The sequence below is a fragment of the Sphaeramia orbicularis genome, chromosome 18 (assembly GCF_902148855.1).
Source record: "Sphaeramia orbicularis chromosome 18, fSphaOr1.1, whole genome shotgun sequence".
NCBI lineage: Eukaryota > Metazoa > Chordata > Actinopteri > Kurtiformes > Apogonidae > Sphaeramia > Sphaeramia orbicularis.
Genome location: NC_043974.1, coordinates 41,547,962 through 41,566,595, shown reverse-complemented (window position 1 = coordinate 41,566,595; position 18,634 = coordinate 41,547,962). Strand labels below are relative to the sequence as shown.

At 37.3% G+C, this 18,634-nt stretch overlaps 1 protein-coding gene across 2 annotated transcripts in view; it reads left to right on the top strand.

Annotated features, from left to right (window-relative positions):
* svep1 (sushi, von Willebrand factor type A, EGF and pentraxin domain containing 1) overlaps positions 1 to 18,634 on the top strand; it is a 171,849-nt gene that overhangs the window by 77,254 nt on the left and 75,961 nt on the right. For both annotated transcript variants that reach the window (XM_030162208.1, XM_030162206.1), the window contains exons 4-7: positions 3,230 to 3,388; positions 4,083 to 4,262; positions 11,518 to 11,697; positions 14,564 to 14,758. In XM_030162208.1, coding sequence (XP_030018068.1) covers positions 3,230 to 3,388; positions 4,083 to 4,262; positions 11,518 to 11,697; positions 14,564 to 14,758 — 714 coding nt within the window. The remainder of the gene's footprint in view (positions 1 to 3,229; positions 3,389 to 4,082; positions 4,263 to 11,517; positions 11,698 to 14,563; positions 14,759 to 18,634) is intronic.

The window sequence follows — 18,634 nt, the reverse complement described above, 5'->3', positions numbered from 1 at the left end:
CTGCAGTTAGGCATACTTATGTATTTTTGGTCAAGGAACAGACTAGCGAAAACGGCAAGTTGATAGGACCAATATTTTGGGAGATATTAGTAATTTTGGAATAAAATATCCTTACAATCATGTTGCTGTACTCACAACACTTTGGCGGTGACTGCTGGACAAATGTGGTACAGCATGCACGAATACACAGCAGCATAAAAACGACCAAATCTGCGAGCTAGTTTACTTATAATAGGTGAAATTTCAAATGTCTATAAAAACATACATTTTGTTTCAATTTGCTTCAAACTTTGCACATATATTGAGGCAATCGATATGCTGACATCAGCACTTGCATAGACATGATGACATCAGCTGGATCGGGGCCAAAATAAGTAATAATAAATAATAATTACAATATGTGAAAGGAGCGGGGTTTGTTGTGCCTGGTACCACTTGTCATCTATACTTCTTCTTGGGTAAAGAATGTGTGGACTTTTGTCACTTGTAGAGGTTACTTTGACTTATAACAGCAACAGGTTGAAGCACCTAATGCACTGTCTACTCATATGTGTCTGTAGCTGCTACTGCTTTGTATGCTCTTTATGGGGCGACTTGGACGTCACCGGATGAGTTATCATGAGTAAAGAATATTTCTTTCTTAAAATTTTGATGTATTCATAAAACTTTGATGCAATGCTAAAAATACACTCAATGTTAATATGTCAATGGAAACATGGATGTGGACTTAAGAATCCTTTTAGAGTACAAAGTGGTTTTTATGAGACTGGACAGACGGGGACCAGATGGTTACTACGGCAACTTGAGTAGATACCCCTACAAAACAACAGATATATTTGACATAACATCAAAACTGTTAATTCCTTCCTCTGTATGGAAAATTTTAGCTAATTTTGTGTAGTTTTCAACCTACAAATACTGTAAATTGTCCTTTAAGCTGTGGTTACTAGCTTCTGAAATCCCATATGAACTCATTTTCAATTGACTTGTAGCAGTTAAGATGAACTCCTAATTGCCTTCACTATGATTTTGAAAATGGAGTGCAATTACACATAAATGTAATCAGCACAAAGATAAATTAGTTAATTTAGCTTATTTGTGCTGTTTAGAAAGCATTCAAACGTTAAATTGGTTTGGATTCAAGTGAACAAAAAACTTGGCTTTGGGCAAGAACTGATAAGGTTTTTCCTTCTAAATGCTCCAATAATTGCTCTGAGTTATGGGAATTATTGTATCAGCACAACAGATTGCTTAAGTGAAACAGTCCATATAATAGCTGATAAGGCTTAATTCAAATTCTGACATGAATTTCTGTCGTAATTTAAAGCAGTTAATCTGAGCAGAGATCAGTAAACATGGATAAATTAGACATTGGATTACGTCACCGAGTGTATCACTTCACCGATCACACTCTCACTCTGTCTCTTAGAAACGGTCCCATGTGAACGTAACCTTTCAAACTCTGATAAGAACAGATGACTGATTCACTTTTTCATTTTTCCTCCTTTGTAACATCCAGTACTTGATGCATTAAAACTGTTTGAGTGGAAGTTGATTGATGGTAGATGAGAGAATGTTGGATGACCTGTGTATAACCCATAGCTGCGTCTTTCTAACAGTGTGTCCTCTGATTGGACTCAGGTGATGTTAATAGAAAACACAGTATTATGTCTGTGTGTGAGTGATGCTCTAATGTAGCCCATGTGTCCTTACATGCAAACCATTAAACGTCTTTGATGCTTTTCAACTTGTTGTATTTCTTTGTTATGAAGATGTTCAGCCCCTGCTTGGAGTAATTAACTGAACTCCACTTGTCTTTTGTACCAGTGAGATCATGTAGGGTATTTTCACATCTGAATTTTGTTCTGATTCAGGGGGTAATGTATTACAATGTGTTCCAGTGTTGCATATCACCTTGTTTCAGTTCATGTTCACACTGTTCCATGCCCCCAACACCGGGCCCATGGAAACAGGTGGAAGCTACATTCCTTCATGCACTCACTGAAAACCTTGAATATTTCGGAGTTTTTGTGCAAGTTATTGAGCTTTTCCAAATTATGCTGATCTTCTCAAATGCCAATGAGGCATTCTATTTCTTCTTCCATCCAAATTGCTCCTCAACTCATTTTCTCCACTTGCTTATCCGGCAGCTGATGAAAGGTATGAAGCTCATTAAGCTCATTAGCCTACTGTTTGTTTACGTCTGGCAGCGGCACTTTTTCGACAGAGCTGCTCTGCTTTATGGTAATGTTTGCAACATCGCAGTGTATCATACCCAGAGTGGTAGAGAAAACAACAGCTTTAATCGATTCAGGTGTGAAAACACCCTTAGACTACATTCAGACAGCAGGTCATAATGCACAATTCAGATTTTTTGGTGAAATCTGATTTTTTTTGTGTGCTCGTTCATATTACACATTAAATGTGACTTCTGTCAGTTTTGAGTATGAACAGAATGCAACCCTGAAGTGACATGCGCAAAAGAGGTCCTGACATAATACATATGGAGGCCTCTCATTTCAGCGCAGAATTGTGATGTTTGTCTCATTTCAATGACGTAAAAGTCAGATAAATGCGGCCTGGCTGTTCAGACTGAAGTCACATTGCAAAATATCAGATATATATCAGGTTTAGGACCACATATGAAAGTGGCTTGGGTTGGATCGGATTTGTGCTGTTCAAACTGTCCTTAACAGATCGAATACAGGTCCCTTTTTTCATTCATTCATTCATTCAGTCATTATCTGAACCCGCTTTATCCTCATTAGGGTCACAGGGGTCGCTGGAGCCTATCCCAGCTACTTATGGGCGAAGGCGGGGTACACCCTGGACATGTCGCCGGTTAATTGCAGGGCTGACATATAGAGACAAACAATCACTCTCACATTCACACCTATGGGCAATTTAGATTAACTGATTAACCTATCAATGGATGTTTTTGGATGGTGGGAGGAAGCCAGAGTACCCGGAGAGAAAAAAATCCCAAATCCGATCCATCATTTTTGTCACATTTTCCGCCGTTACATGTCCAGACATGAATACGATCAAAGTCCTTCTCATAAATGTGTAAAGCTGCTTTTCAGTTTGAGTCATATTCAGCTAAATTTTCTTTTATACATGTCCATCATACAGTCCACTCTTTCCATGCAGCTGTCACTCTCATGCATGCTATTACATAAACTTATATGGAGTGTTTTTCATCTTATCTTCTTCTCTGTCCCACTGCCAGCATGTCCACCCGGCACCTACAAACCTGAAGCGACTCCCGGAGGCCTTGGCACCTGCCTGCCCTGTCCCGACCAGCAGCACACGTCTCAGCCTGGCAGCACATCGCTCACCGACTGTGTCTGCAAGCCAGGATACCAGTCAGTAGGCATGACCTGCCAAGGTACAACCATCTGCTGTCTGCCTTTGGAAGACCTGTCGGAAGAACTGCTCACATTTCACAGAATACCATACTCCTTTCCTCTAATTCTATCAGCTAGGACTAACACTTTCTGCTTCTAAATTGTATACTTAAAACTGTGTGAATATCAGGCCTCATGAAGTTGTGCTGACAGGGAAATCTAGATCAGCTTTAGCACATGTGTGAACATGCTCTATAAATGAAGAAATATCAGCTCATTAATCAGCAGTGTCACGTAGACTAATGCTAGTCCATATTCAGAGTGTTGGAAAATGTGGTAGATGACTGTGAATAAGCTGGAACACAAAGTCAGAGTTCCAAAGTCCAGTGGTTAGTCTGACAGTGTCCGGTATCAGGATCTGCTTCCAGTAATATCAATGCCCCCCATCTCTTATTGGAGCTAGTAATTTCCACACTCTGAGCAGGTCAGCTGACACCCCTGCTGTTCATAAATCATCACGTTCTTTTATTTTCTCTCTACAGTCTGTATAGTTTGAGGAGGTGATGTTTGACAAGCTGCACTTTTCTGCTTTCATGCTTTCTTAAAGCTTTTTGTCACGGGCATTAACTAAGTGTTTCATATCCAGCCTGTTTTGTGTGTCCATTTGTTAGCTACTGTACTTACTGTACTATAATATCGTTGTCTATTTCTCCCTTGTCTTCCATCTTCTTCTAGCCGTGTACTGTCCACCTCTGTATCCACCTGAAAACGGTTTCTTCATCCAGAATGTGTGTAACAATAACTACGATGCGGCGTGTGGTGTTCGCTGTCAGCAGGGTTTCGACCTCCAGGGAACCAGCATCAGACTGTGCCAGGCTGACGGCACCTGGTCAGGGACTCCTGCTGTCTGCAGAGGTGAGGTTGAAGTTCACCTGCTCACCTTATGTATGTAAATAGATATGTCCATATCAAACAGTGAGCCTGTTTACATTCACACTAATACTCTGATCATTCTCTGATTTCTGGACTTTTCAGCTTATTGGTGACCATGTAAACAGTATAATCTGATATGTTTTTTCAGATAACAGCAGTAATCTGATTTTGAGAAATCGGATTAGCACGCCTGAATTTCTTTTCAATACTCTGATGTCTTCCTGCATGTATACAGGTTAATCTGATTTATTTTGTTCTTCTACGTCTGCATAGTCAAATGTGAGTGGAAGACAATAACAAGAAGTTTAAGTCTACCATCACCACATACCTGCTCTGAAAGAAATCCAATAATGGACTGGAGCATTTAAACCAGGGTTTTTTGATTATCGTATTTCTTAAGTGTGTGCATATGCATTAGATCTGATTATTACATTTATCTGATTACTCCCTATTGTCAGACTTTTATGGTCATGTAAACAGGCTCATTGTCTTCATACTTGGATGCGTCCATTGCATTGGAATGAGTGTTTGTCAATCAATCCACCAGAGGACACCGCTCTGAATTAACATACTGATTGAATACCACAAGAAGAGTAAAGTTTTTGGAGAAGAAGAAGAAGAAAAAAGTCAATAATAACAAACAGTGCAGGTATTAATAATGTGGATACTAATGTTAATATTGAGAAAGGTAGTTATGGTGAATATTTCGTTAGTTTTTCACTAACTCACACTCGCTCTTTGAAAAATTCCACCATTGCAGGAAATTATTTTTAACACTGCCTCCATGGTTCCTGGTGGTACCACTCTGTATTCTCTGTCGGGTTTCGCATCTGCAAACTCCCAGAGAATGGAAAGAAATACAGATGTAATGAACGCAGAGGACGGACAGAACGCTCCGTTCATATACGTATACATCTTTAACATAGAGCATAAATGGGCCTTTAAACCCAACACTTTGTGACCATCCCCCAGTCAGCTCAGCAACTGAAGTTAAACTTTTGCTTAGACTTAGTTTAGACCAGAGGCACTCTGGATTTTTTTTTTCTCAATCAGTTAATTGAGACGTTGGATCCATGTTGATATTTATGCATCTGTTTACAATAAGGTGTGTCCAGACATTAGCAACATATCTATTTGGTCAGCTGTGGAAATGAATTATGAGGCTGAATTGTTTGTGCAGCTCTTTGTAGGGTTAAAAAAAGGTTTAAATTCATTAAAAAATGTATTATTCCCCCTATATATATATAAATATATATTCACCTTAAATTTTAGGAAAACTCATATTGTAATTCAAGTGGTCTGATGACATGGTACTTCTGTATCTACTCCTTCCCTGTCATTTCAGACTGTAGAAAATCTACCTTGTCATGCTCTGACTTTATCTAATCACAGTTGTCATGAGACAGGTAGGAGGGTTAAACATATGACTGACAACTGTAACTGCCAATGGCTGGTCAGATTCCATCCGTTCCATGCCAGGGTTGCACAGTCCAGACAGTAGCTGCAGGTACTAGCCTCAAGACCCTGTCCAAATGATCGTCAGTCATGATGGAACGATATTTGGACTTAATAATCCTCATGTGGAAAAATGACTGATGTCTGAACTGTCTCAAGTGCAATTTTAGTTTCCTCACCTTTCTCTTTCGCAGCTCGCTTTTTCAGAGGGAAGTCCGTGTCCTAGTTTTTATGAACCGTTTCAAAGTGCCTTTCCACATTTCACTTCTGTGGAAAAGCAATGATAGACTGACAGATCTGACAAACACACTTCAAACGTGACAGTGAAAAAAAATCCTCCTCCTATTCCTCATGGAAGTGGTAAGGTTTGGTTTCTTACTTGGCCCAGCTCTCACTTGTTTTTATAGCCTTTCTTTTGTAGATATAAAGAGGAAGGAAGGTTAACTCGTTCACTTAACTCACTGGAGTTTTTCAGTAACACGTGTTCGACCTCAGGAGTAAAATGCTCTAGGGAGAATAGAGGATAAACATCTAAAACAGTTTTTTTTAAAGGTGTGTGTTCTACCTGCGCTACCTTTACTACGAGACCATCTTGATGGACGTATTGGTACCCCTGTTCTATTCCAACATCAGTTTCATCTGTATTTATATTTAATCTTTTAATTTGAACTGAGAGCCGAGAGCTGCAAAAGGAAGGTATATATTAATGTCCGTTTTATCCTTGATTTTGGCCCCTGCAACTTTACGAATTAGAATGTAAATATTTTCTTAACAGTACTGTATCAGTATTATACATGTTAAGGAAGCTGATTTTTAAAATCAAGGCCAACAGTCTGGGGTTGATAGTCAAGATTCTATGGTGTAAGATCAACTATCATTAACCCTTTAAGCATCGAAGTCGCAAACACCAAAACAAATGACGACAGCATATCAAAAGTCAAAGCCTTTGACAGATTTTAGTCTCTTGTATAATTAACCAAACAGTTAAGTTTTTTTTTTTACTGCAGTCATAACCAAATAATTTCCTGCAAAGGATAAATAAAGTATCTATCTATCTATCTATCTATCTATCTATCTATCTATCTATCTATCTATCTATCTATCTATCTATCTATCTATCTATCTATCTATCTATCTATCTATCTATCTATCTATCTATCTATCTATCTATCTATCTATCTATCTATCTATCTATCTATCTATCTATCTATCCCATTGAGCACCAATGTTGCAATATTGTGACAATGTGCATAACTGAATGAAGACCATAGCTCCAGATAGAGTTGTCAAATCTTGTTAGTCTGCTCTTTGTCTAAAAAGCTACTAAAACTTACTGTACTTTTTACTAATTGTTCATTTATTTTAAGAGTAAGATGACAAAAAAAAAAACCCTAAAGAAAATTTCCTTATAGATATGTTCAAAGTTCAATTTTACTAAAAGTGACACAATCCAATATGGCCACCGTCCTGTGATGTCACAATATCCAAATTAGATGAATACATTTACTCCCATCATAAACTTTGGGTCATACCCAATATTTTTGTCATTTACAGTATGACTTTGTCTCTAACCACTTCCAAGATACAGCTTTTTGAAATCTTGATATCAAAATTGAATATTAAAAAAAAACAAACTCCAGCACCCAAAGGGTTAACTTAAATAAATTACAGAGCATCCTATGTGAATGAATCAAATTAAGGAAAAATAACATGAATGAGTCTGGTTGAAACAAAATTAAAGTCTGAAATGGTTCTTGGTCAGACCTTTCTTTAATGCAAACAGAATAAAGGGTAGATTTTTCATGCTCCATCAGTGTCACAGTAGACCTCTTTGTCCACCAGGTCAGCAGAGGTCGTCTGCCTGTTCTACTCTAACTCTGCAGGTTCTACAGACAAACACTCAGCAGCTGAACTGATCGACTGTGGCAGGTTCCTTCACCGCACATGTCTTGTGTAATTCCTCATTAAAGTGCGGGAGCTTCATCAAAGCTCAGATCCGAGAGTCGACCTCCTCTTCAAACCTGCATAAACATTTCTGCAGCACAAAATCCAGATGAAACGTCGGGGTCGATGCTTTGGCCTGATTTGCCGCTGCTCTACTTCCAGCCACAGGGAGTCTGCGTGCAGTGGAGTGTAAAGATTCTTCGCAGGATCAGATGTGTTTAGACTGAAGGAAGAATCAACATTTACTACTGCTGTGTGCCAGGCCAGATGTTGAGGGCAGGAAAGGTAGGATTAAATTAAAGGCAGGCAGACTAACGGGGATGAGATTATAGCACAGGAAGGACAGGAGGGTTTTCGGAAGTTCAGGAAAAAAAGGAAGAGGAAGACAGGAAGAGGGACATAAATGAAGAAAGTGTGTGTTTTAACAGAACGACTACAGCTTAGTGACTCACAGAAATGCCAAGACACTGAATATTCAAGGGTGTGTTGAAGATTTATGGTATGTGGCCTGGGGTATATGTTTTCAGTGTGTGTGTGTGTACGCATACATCTTGACACTACCACGTAGGACCTCCCAGCTCGTGAAGCCCTGAGGGAGGGGGTCTCCCCTTGAACTGCCTGTGCGTCTGTGAGTGGTGATGAGAAATAAAACACTGCGTCGCCTTTCATAGACCTCAGCATAAATCACAGCCGACCCACACAAAGAAAATTGCTTTGATTGGATGGGGACTTTCACATTTTGGGTTAAATGACAGGTCTCCAGTTGAACTTCCACATGATGTAGTCCTGTACATTCCTTCTGCTGATTTCCACCTGTCTGCTCAGGTGATTTAACCTTCCTCTTGTGTTAGCTTTCTGTTCCCATCTCTTATGTTAATGGGTCGGTTTTGACCTGTGTCTTAAATCACCTGTAAAATACACTAAAAACTTGTATCTATCATCCAATTTGTTTTTCATCTCTTGGTTACCTTGTTAGACTTCCTTATCTATGAAAAATATTGGTTTTAATATTTTTGATGTGGGCGTCTGGGTCTTTTTTTTTTTTTTGTCAGTATACCCCTCGATGTGCATTTTGCAAGTCACCAACTCCATACTGAATTGACTTCACACGTCTGAACGGTCAGCGTATCTTTTGGTACTTGGATTTTCTTTTCAGAAACAAAACAAAAACTAGTGGTTAATTGATTTGTGTTTTAAAATAGAGGAATTAACCCTTTCATGCATGAATTAGGAGAAACTTAATCAAGATTTTTTTTCCTGAGTGTTTTTATTGGTCTTTAGGCATGAAAAAAAACAATGTGATTGAATTTTGTTTTTTGAATCAACCTGTTTTTCATGGAGTTACAAAAACATCCACTCAGCTACACCATGAATTTTATTCTTGAACCAAAGAAACATGTATTTAAAACCCAATATCATAAAGTGATATGAAAACAGTAAAATGAAACCATGTTTAATGCAGCTAATCTGATGTTTTCTCACATTTTAACATATTCTAATACTAGTTATTACTCACTTCATGGAGATAATATGCAAAAAATAAATATTAACAATTGATTTCCACTCAAGAACCAATCAAGAACAGCAAAGTTACAATAATGGTATCAATTGCAGCTTATGAGATGATGCATAAGCGTCCACTGTGTCGATTGATATGGAACTAAAACAACAAAACCCATATCCAAGAATATAGAAGAATATACAAGAGTAAAGCTGTAGAGTAACTGTCCACTGTAGTGACCACTATGCATGAAAGGGTTAAAATTGAATTTCAAGGCATTTTTCTAATTTCAGTGTCAGAACAGATAAACCAAATTTAAAAAAAAAAATTGATTGATTTTCATTTTGTCTTTCTAATAAGAAAAAAGAAAGTTACTACCCAAAGGAAATGGAAAAACCGATCAAAAATGGCTTTTTTTTTTTTTTTCATTTTCTGAGACTGGATGTTGTCATTTTCAAGGAAAGAGCGCCAATGGCTAGGTCACAAAGATTCTTACAAATGATGGGTTTATACAAATCTTACAGCTTGTACGAAATCTAGACAATGTAGACATGCTCCCTCCATGAATGTCTATGAACAATTGATTTCTCCTGAACTCTTGAACTCCTAACATCAGTACAATACAAATAAACTAACACATGATTGGGACAGGAGCTAGCTGTCAGTGTGTTGGCTGACAGTGCACTTATGATTTCAGTTTTGGCTCTAATTATTGCTTTATAATCTTATTTTTATTACTGGCTTGAAACCAACCCTAACAGCACAAAGGTCATAATTTCAACCAGAGCATTTCATACTTTAGTGATTTTTTTTTTATTATTGTTATTTTGTTGAAAGTCAAAAAGCCTTGATGCAATAAACACATTTTACATGGTTCATTAACACACAGAGGAAGGTTAAAGACAACTATTTGTGTTTGCATACAGCACTATTAGGGGCCAGGTTAGGTAAAAGTAGAATCAGCTGGTTACCAAATAAACCAGTCAAGCATGAGTTTACATCAATGTCTGTTCAGCATCATGTAGGAAAAGAGGAGGGCTGCAAATAATGATTATTGTCATTGTCAGTTATCTCATGTTTTCGGATATCTTCTTCCATCTGTTCATATGACCTTCTGTTCCCATGACAACACAAAAAATAGGACCAATATCTCTGTAGCCCTGTAACAAGTTGAATTTGTGAGGTTGTCAGATTCCGCTGCTGTGATAGAGTCCTGTGGTCTGGATGCAGGAGATCAGTCTCCCAATAGAAGTGGGCGGTACTTTCACTGGAGAAGAACTCACCTAATTCAATTAAAGTCCATATCAGTGATCAATAGTAACTATATTGATATCTGTAACAGTTTACATTTTAAAGGACATTAAAATATGGCCCATTATACGTAAAGGTAAATTTTCAATGTTTCAAGTTTCATAACTGTGAACAAACTTTGTAGACATTGTCCCTTTGAAGCTGTGTATGGGCTTGAACGATGGACATAAAACTGATTTTTACACATTATATTGTCACAGTGATGCAGTCATTTGACCCTTGGAATACAATCATCATTTTTATCCTGTGGTCCATTTGTGTGAAATTTCATCACGTTAATAACCTTGACCTTTGACCTTTAGAAATCAAACTTTAATCAGTTCATCCTTGAGTCTGAGTTTGTGGACATTCAATTAAGACATACCTGAAATATTTGTTGGATAGATAAATATACACAAAACTTTGAGGGGTCGTTTGTTCTTATCAGACATTAACTAAAGTTGCTACTGTAAAGGAACAGAAGAAAGACATCAAAGAAGAAAATGAGGATAAGGAATTCTGCAGAAAAAGGTAGTTTTTCCACAAAGACCAGGAAGGTTAGTAAAAGGTTCATTCTGATCACAAAATAAATTTTAAAACAAACTTCACATGACCACATGTGTATGCTCAAATCTTACATTTTTAACCTTTAACACAAATAAGGAATTGCACATTGTTAGCTTCATAGCATAATTGCGTAAGTCATATTTTTGTCCAAATTGTGGTATCTATATGAAATGAATCAGCAGTGTCAGGAAAGGAAAGTTAAGCAAATATCACAATTTGGGCAAAAATATGACTTAAGCAATTATGCTATGAAACTATCGACATGTATCATGAAAAATGTTTTGAATTAAATGAATTTATTGACGTTTTTGGTAAAAACGTTTCGTCTCTCATCCAAGAGATGATGAGAGACGAAATGTTTTCAAAAGAGCTAAACCAGTCCATCTGAACCAAGAAGAACTTCCAAGAAGAATGATGACCTGGGCAAATGAGAACCTTCACAGGCAATTTACTGATGTATATTTTTTCTTACCCCTGTAGTGCGCTCGTGTCCACCCCTCCCCCGGCCCCAGCATGGCTTCCTGAGATGCAGTGACAGTGGGGCGTCCTACAGGGCCGAGTGTCAGGTGGGCTGCGATCGAGGCTACAGACTGGAGGGGGATTCCAGACTCACCTGCCAGGCCAACTCCCAGTGGAGTGGACCCCAACCCCGGTGTGTGGGTAAGCCCACAGCTCCTCCAGCAGCCATCGACCTCATTATGTGCTACTCTGAAATTCTGCCTCATACTGTCTTGAGGGCTATTACATTCATACTCATACAAGAAATATTGATGTTTATGTTACAAATCAGCACAAACAGGACATCTTACAGCTGTAGACATGATGTGTCCCAATATTTTTGTCCATATAGTTTATAAATGTCAATATTTCCTTTTTAAGTGTAATGGGAGAATTTTCTTCTTCAGTGAGATGTGAAGAAAGTAGGTGGGTAGTTGTGGTAGAAAATTATTGTTTACAGTCAGAGTACAAAAAATATTTAGAACACTTAAAATCATAGTCATGTATAAAAAAAAAAAAAAAAAAAAAAAAAAACAATGTTGAGAAAAATTAAATAAAAACCATCTTTGAGGGATTTTGGAAGCAAAGATAACAATTTAAACTAAACTAACCAATGCAATGATATTTATCCCAAGATAAAACCATATTATATCATCTGTCACCATTGTTTTGTTTTGTATCCAAGGCTCCTGTTAGAAGATAAACACCTGAATTCAACGTGTCCACTTTTGTCCATATAGTGTATGTTGGATTGCATACATTCTGAAAATAATTCCAACTACATTACAGTTTCCTCCACACAAATCAGTATTAAATATATATATACAGTTATAAAATATGATTTCTGAAAGATAGGATTGAGATTTGCTATTTTTGTGTCTACATAAAAATAATGCCCTAATATGTAATAATATAAAAACAACAGGTACATAAGGATGTTGCAGATGTCGACCAATGAGAAACAATATGAAATCTCAGAATTTTATGCAAAAATGAAAGGAACATTTGAGTTCTTTAGCCTTTTCTTCTTGGACTAGACTTTGTTTTTTTAATCAGCTGCTGGTGTCCTAACAGAAATCTAAACTGTGGTTTTACAACCCCGCTTAGGTCCTCTGTAAGTGGCAGTCTTTGTTTTCATCTGTCATGTCTTTATTCCAATTCTTACAGTTGCCTATTTGAGTTAAATTAGATTTCTGCGTTTGATTATTTGATTTTCATTTCTTTCCATGATGAATCCTGCAGCTCTGGGTTCACTCAAACACCACAGTCGGCCTCCACACAAGTCCATCTTTTTTGCAGCCTGACTGTGTTTAACTCTAAGCTTATATTATCTGTAAAGCTTCTGCTTAGTAAAGGCTGTCTCGCTCCGAAAACACTGACACAATTTATCAAATGCATCACCCTGGAAGAGCACACGATCCATGCACTACTATGTAGAAACATGTGGTTTTGGTACACATATGTAAGCACACATGAGAACCCAGTCTCTCACAGAAACGGTGGTTAAACATATGGTGCGTATTTGGACAGAGAAAGATCCATCTGCTTTCTCATACAGTCCCCACAGATACACTTGCACACAAACGTGCCCACACACTTCAAAACTGATAGTTAAGTTAAAATAGTTGCACACACTCATGGTGGCCGCAGAGAGCACCCAGGTCAGGCACAGCAACACACAAAAAAGGGCCAGTGTGAGAGCACCGGGCCGCAAACCTCCGGCCTCACTGTTTTTTAGCCCGCGCTGACTCACTTCCAACCAACCAGCTCTCTGCTCTATTTAAAAACCCTCCCTGGAATCTCTGTTTATCGATAACTCCCATCTCCGTTTCTCCCCTGCCGCACTTTGACTCAGTTACAGAGTGTTTGTTTGACCGTCGCAGACCATCATTACCTCTTAAACACAAGTACAGGGCTCGGCCGGGCCGCCATCGCAGCTGAGTGGTTTGTTTCAGTGTTTGTTTGCACTGTGGTGAAACGGGATCGCCTTGGCTTCCTTAAGAGGATGCAGAGAGATTTCTTCATCTGACTGAAATCTCCCTCTCACTGAGTTTCGCCTTTATAGCTCCTGCAGCTACAGCCAATAGAGCAGTTAAAGTCTGACTATAGTATATTCAGAGATTTGGTTTTAGACGGATCAGGTTTATGTTTATATTTACAGTTTTAACCCATGAAGACCCAGCATTACTTTTGTGTTAGTTCCCAAATGAATTTTTCTGTCTGATTTAACCTTTCTGAAGTATTTTATCACCATATATTATAATATTATCCTCTGTATTTTGCTTTTTTAAAGGGGTCATATTTTGCTAAATCCACTTTTATTAGTCTTTGGTACATTTATTTGTGTATTTGGACCTTAATAGTTTATAAAGTTTGAATTTGAACCCTCCACGTGCTGCAAAACTATCTTTCTGGAAAAAAAAAAAAAACTTACTTCTTCCTATTCCTTTTTGACCATGCGAAATTCAGACTTGCACGTACTTGAAGATTATTTTGTTTTTGTCTTAATTTGCTTCATTTTTTTTGTTTGTTTCTTTGCATGTTCTAAATAAATAAATTTTAAAAATTAATTCTGCTTTAGACAGACTTTAAATAGAGACAGAATGAGCCTGTATGTTACTAAAAAAAAACCTTCAGTGTATGAGTCCTGTTGGGTTGAGTTTCAATGTTTATTGTTTTTATGCCAGATACTGTGATAAAACTCCTGGAAATAGCTTTGTCGTCAGCATTTCTAATGGAGCTAACTGCTAAAAGTAAGATTTTATCACATTCGAGTAAAAACACAGGAAATATGCCGACGATCTTCAAAGACTTGTGTGGCCTTTGTGTTTGGACCTGCCTTATCTTAAATACTCAATAATTGAGGTGTTTTCCCGCAACAAGTCTGATCTTGGTTTCTGTGAACTGAGGACAAAGCGGGAATGGAAAGTCTGCCAGTTCTTTCTGATCCAGAGGTAATGATGAGGATGGAGCTGAGTCAGCACATATTCTGACTTGGTGTTTCTTTGCCTCCTCTGTGTCGTTCCAGAGGTGCGTTGCCCCCCCATCGTCAACCTGAAGAACATGTCGCTGTCACCCCCCGTCTGCGGGAAAAGGGCTGTGTCTCCAGGTGCTGCTTGCATGCTCACCTGTCGCCAAGGTTACAGTCTTCAAGGAAACAGGAGAGCGTTGTGTCTGAGCACTGGCAACTGGAGCGCTAACGTCTATAAAGCCCACTGCACAGGTAACACCCCTCCCCATTTTCTATTAGATTACACTGGGTTACAAAAAAATGTTTTTTGCTAGTTGTCTAGGTTTTTTTAACTGAATTAGGACCATTTTGCACCGCTAAATCCAATCTGTTTTTCTCAATCAGGTCAGTTTTTTTTGCTAATTTGATTTTGAAAAATTGGATCTTCTCACAAAATTGATTACATTTTTGTGACTTTATCAGTTGATTTTTATATAGTTCTCACCCAAAATAGGTTTTAAGAGAAAAAAAAATCATTAGATCACTTGATTCCTGTTAGGTACAATGGTGTATTCACCGCAGATGCAACAGAATACGTCAGGCTTATTTTTGCAAGATCTTCTAGTCGAAGCCATTTCATTCACCTGTAATATTAAAAAAAACATTAATCATAAATTGACAAAAGTAAAATCTTCAGAACTCGTTTATTGCAAGAAATATGAAAGAATTTTGTATCATATGATGTGAAAATGCCCATAAATGTAAGCAAAAATGTAAGCATAGTTCAGAAAGTCAACCTGATTGAGCAAAATTAATATGATTTTTGGATTCAGCACACCAAAATTATCCTAAATCAGCTCAAAAAACTTTAACAATAAATTTATTTTTGACCAGTGTTATAGTATTAACCCTTTAATTACTGCAATCTCCGGTGCTACATTTTACACTTTACAGCATTCAAATTGCTGTAACTCCTGAACCATTTGTGCTATCCACAAAATTCAAACAACATGGGAAAGCTGAGATCTATTTAACACTTTACAGCAACAATGTGGAACTCTATTACAAATAGTAGTAGAAAGGAACTAGGGATGCAACGATACTCGGGGAAACCATGTTCTGTCCGGTCCACCCTGCACGGGACAATCTGCCCTTATGGATTTTGGTTTTGCAATTGATTTTGGGTTGGCGCTTCATATATTGCTCTCTCTCTCTCTCTCTCTCTCTCTCTCTGACATTTTAACCCCTCCTAAATCATCACAAAAATGCTACAATATGAGAAATAAACACTAAAATTGTAAAGGTCGGATATGCTTCAATGTAGAGACAGCACTAATTATTTATTTTACAGTTTTAGCAAGCTGTACTTTGGTAAATATGCAACCGTGGATCATCGAACAGCTGCTAAAGGCATGTTGTACCTTATAACAAATACTGAAAATACCATCAAGTGTCAATTAATAATTTCTTGTAATTAGTGTCATTTTCTGGACCAAAGAATTAAAAACTAATGATAATATAAGGCTGAAACCTGTATGGTGTTTACTAGGACTGATAACATTATTTTCTGAATGTATGAAGCAAATTTGAGATGGAACATGTTGTGAAATCCTGTGATCTGAGTTTGAATAATAGTTATAGTCATATAAATGCATACCCAGTCACTGCTAAATCCTTTAGTCTCTCTACCAGGGGTGTCAAACTTATTTTAGTTCAGGCGCCACATACACCCCAATATGGTTTAAAGTGGGCCGGACCAGTAAAATAATAACATAATAACCTATAAATAATGACGACAAATTTTTGTCTTTGTTTTACTGCAAAAAACACCATTAAATTATGAAAATATTTACATGTACAAACTATCTTAAAAAAGATGTGAATAACCAGAAAAGAACTAAAATTTCTCAAGAAAAATATACAAATTTTAACAATATTATGCCTCAACTTATCATTTATACATGTGCATTACAGATCGGATCTACAAAGGCACAAAACATCTAGTAACAGGCAGAATATTGTTAAAATTGCACTTCATTTACTTTAGACATTTCAGGTTGTTCATATTTATTCACATTTCATTGTTAAAGGATAGTTTATTAATGGAAAGAGACACATTTGGGGTTGTCATTATGTATAGGCATATTGTAATATTATTTTTTTCATACTTAACCAAGAAGAATATTCATTAGTTATTGGTTATTATGCTGTTATTTTACTTGAGATCACTATTGGGATCCATTGGACTCTTTGGCAGGCCACATGTTTGATACCGCTGCTTTAGTCTCTATAGAGTCTTTTCAAGGTTTTCTAATATTTGTGAGAAAGACTGTTCATTTGTTAGTGCATTTAGAATTTCCACAGATTTCCCCAATGTAACCCCTACTTGACTGGGCTGTAGTATTGAAGACTTATTGTCTGCTAGAATATGCCCATATATGGTAGTAGTTTCTCTGCCAGCCAGTTATCCTACTAGAGTTTTCCTAAGTCCAGACTTATTCATGGGAATACAGTTCTGGTGCCAGAGTAAAAGACACTTGTGTGAGTTCATTTATGAAGCAGAAAGAAAAGGTAGTTAAATGTGGGAGATAGAAAGACACCAACGAAATGAAGCAAAAGAGGAAGATATTAAACCAAAACAGCAGGAAACTTGGAGTGAGAGTTTTTTTTCCATTCTCCAGTCCCCCCGTCTGCGTTCGACTGCTTTGTGAATGGTGAGAACAGTGCTGTAACCCACATTCAGACACTAACTGAAACCATACCGTGTCTCAGTGCCGCGCTCGGCCTGGCCTCTGGACCGGCCTATAATGGACTGCAGCCCTCCACATGCCTCGCAGGTGAAGCAGGTGGTGCAGGGCGCAACGTCCTCACTGCCCCCATTTCATCACAGAGAAAGTTCGCTAATGAAGAAGCCGCTGTCGTTAAAGAGAGGAAGAGGCGCCGTAAAGTTGAAAGGGATCTGAGACGTGGGGCAAAAGAGGAGGTGATTAGTCATCTATAGGTGTTTTATAATGATGTGGTGCAGAGAGGAGAAGTGTGTCTGAAGGTTTCAGGCTGGACTCAAGCACAGGGAAGAGATCAGAAAATAGACATGATCCTGACAGAGAAAGCTCTTACCAGGTTATAGAATAGAATAGAATACAATACAATACAATACAATACAATACAATACGATACAATGCAATACAATACAATACAGTTGAATGCAATGCAGTACAGTAGAATGCAATGCAATAGAATACAATGCAATGCAATATAATGCAGTACAATACAATACAGTAGAATGCAATGCAATAGAATACAATGCAATACAATGCAATGCAACACAGTACAATGCAATACAGTGGAATGCAATGCAGTACAATACAATACAATGCAATGCAATACAGTAGAATGCAATGCAATACAATACAATGCAGTACAATGCAATGCAATACAATACAATGCAATACAGTACAATACAGTACAATACAGTACAATACAGTACAGTACAGCAGAATGCAATGCAACAGAATACAATGCAATACAATACAGTACAATACAATGCAATGCAATGCAATTCAATACAATACAGTAGAATGCAATGCAATGCAATACTATGCAATACTATACAATGCAATAGAATACAATACAATACAGAAGAATGCAATACAATACAATACAGTACAATACAGAATACAATGCATTGTCATTGTGTGTTCTGTAAAATCAGGAGTGCTATTCCAGTTAGTATAACAGTATTAATAAAAACCCAATACTTTGGAAAATAAGCATAGTGCAAATATAAAATTACAAAAACTAAAAATAAGAAAAGAAAATAGAATATAAAATTTTACAAAATTAAAATAAGAATAGAGCTAAAGTGGAAAAAAAATAAAAAGCACACAAAATATGAACAGACACAACATGAATAGTATGTTTATCTATATTAACAATATTAACACTATGTATTACCAGTGAAAACAGTATGTATATCTATGAACTCAAGTCTATATAAAAATAGTGCATTTAAGTTTCGATAAGTACTGCTAAACGTTGCATTGTTATTGCAAGAACAGAAGATTATTACATGACTTATTGCACATAATTCACATTATACACTGTTCTTGCACATTACTAAAAGTGATTGCATGAAGGTACATTGAGGGA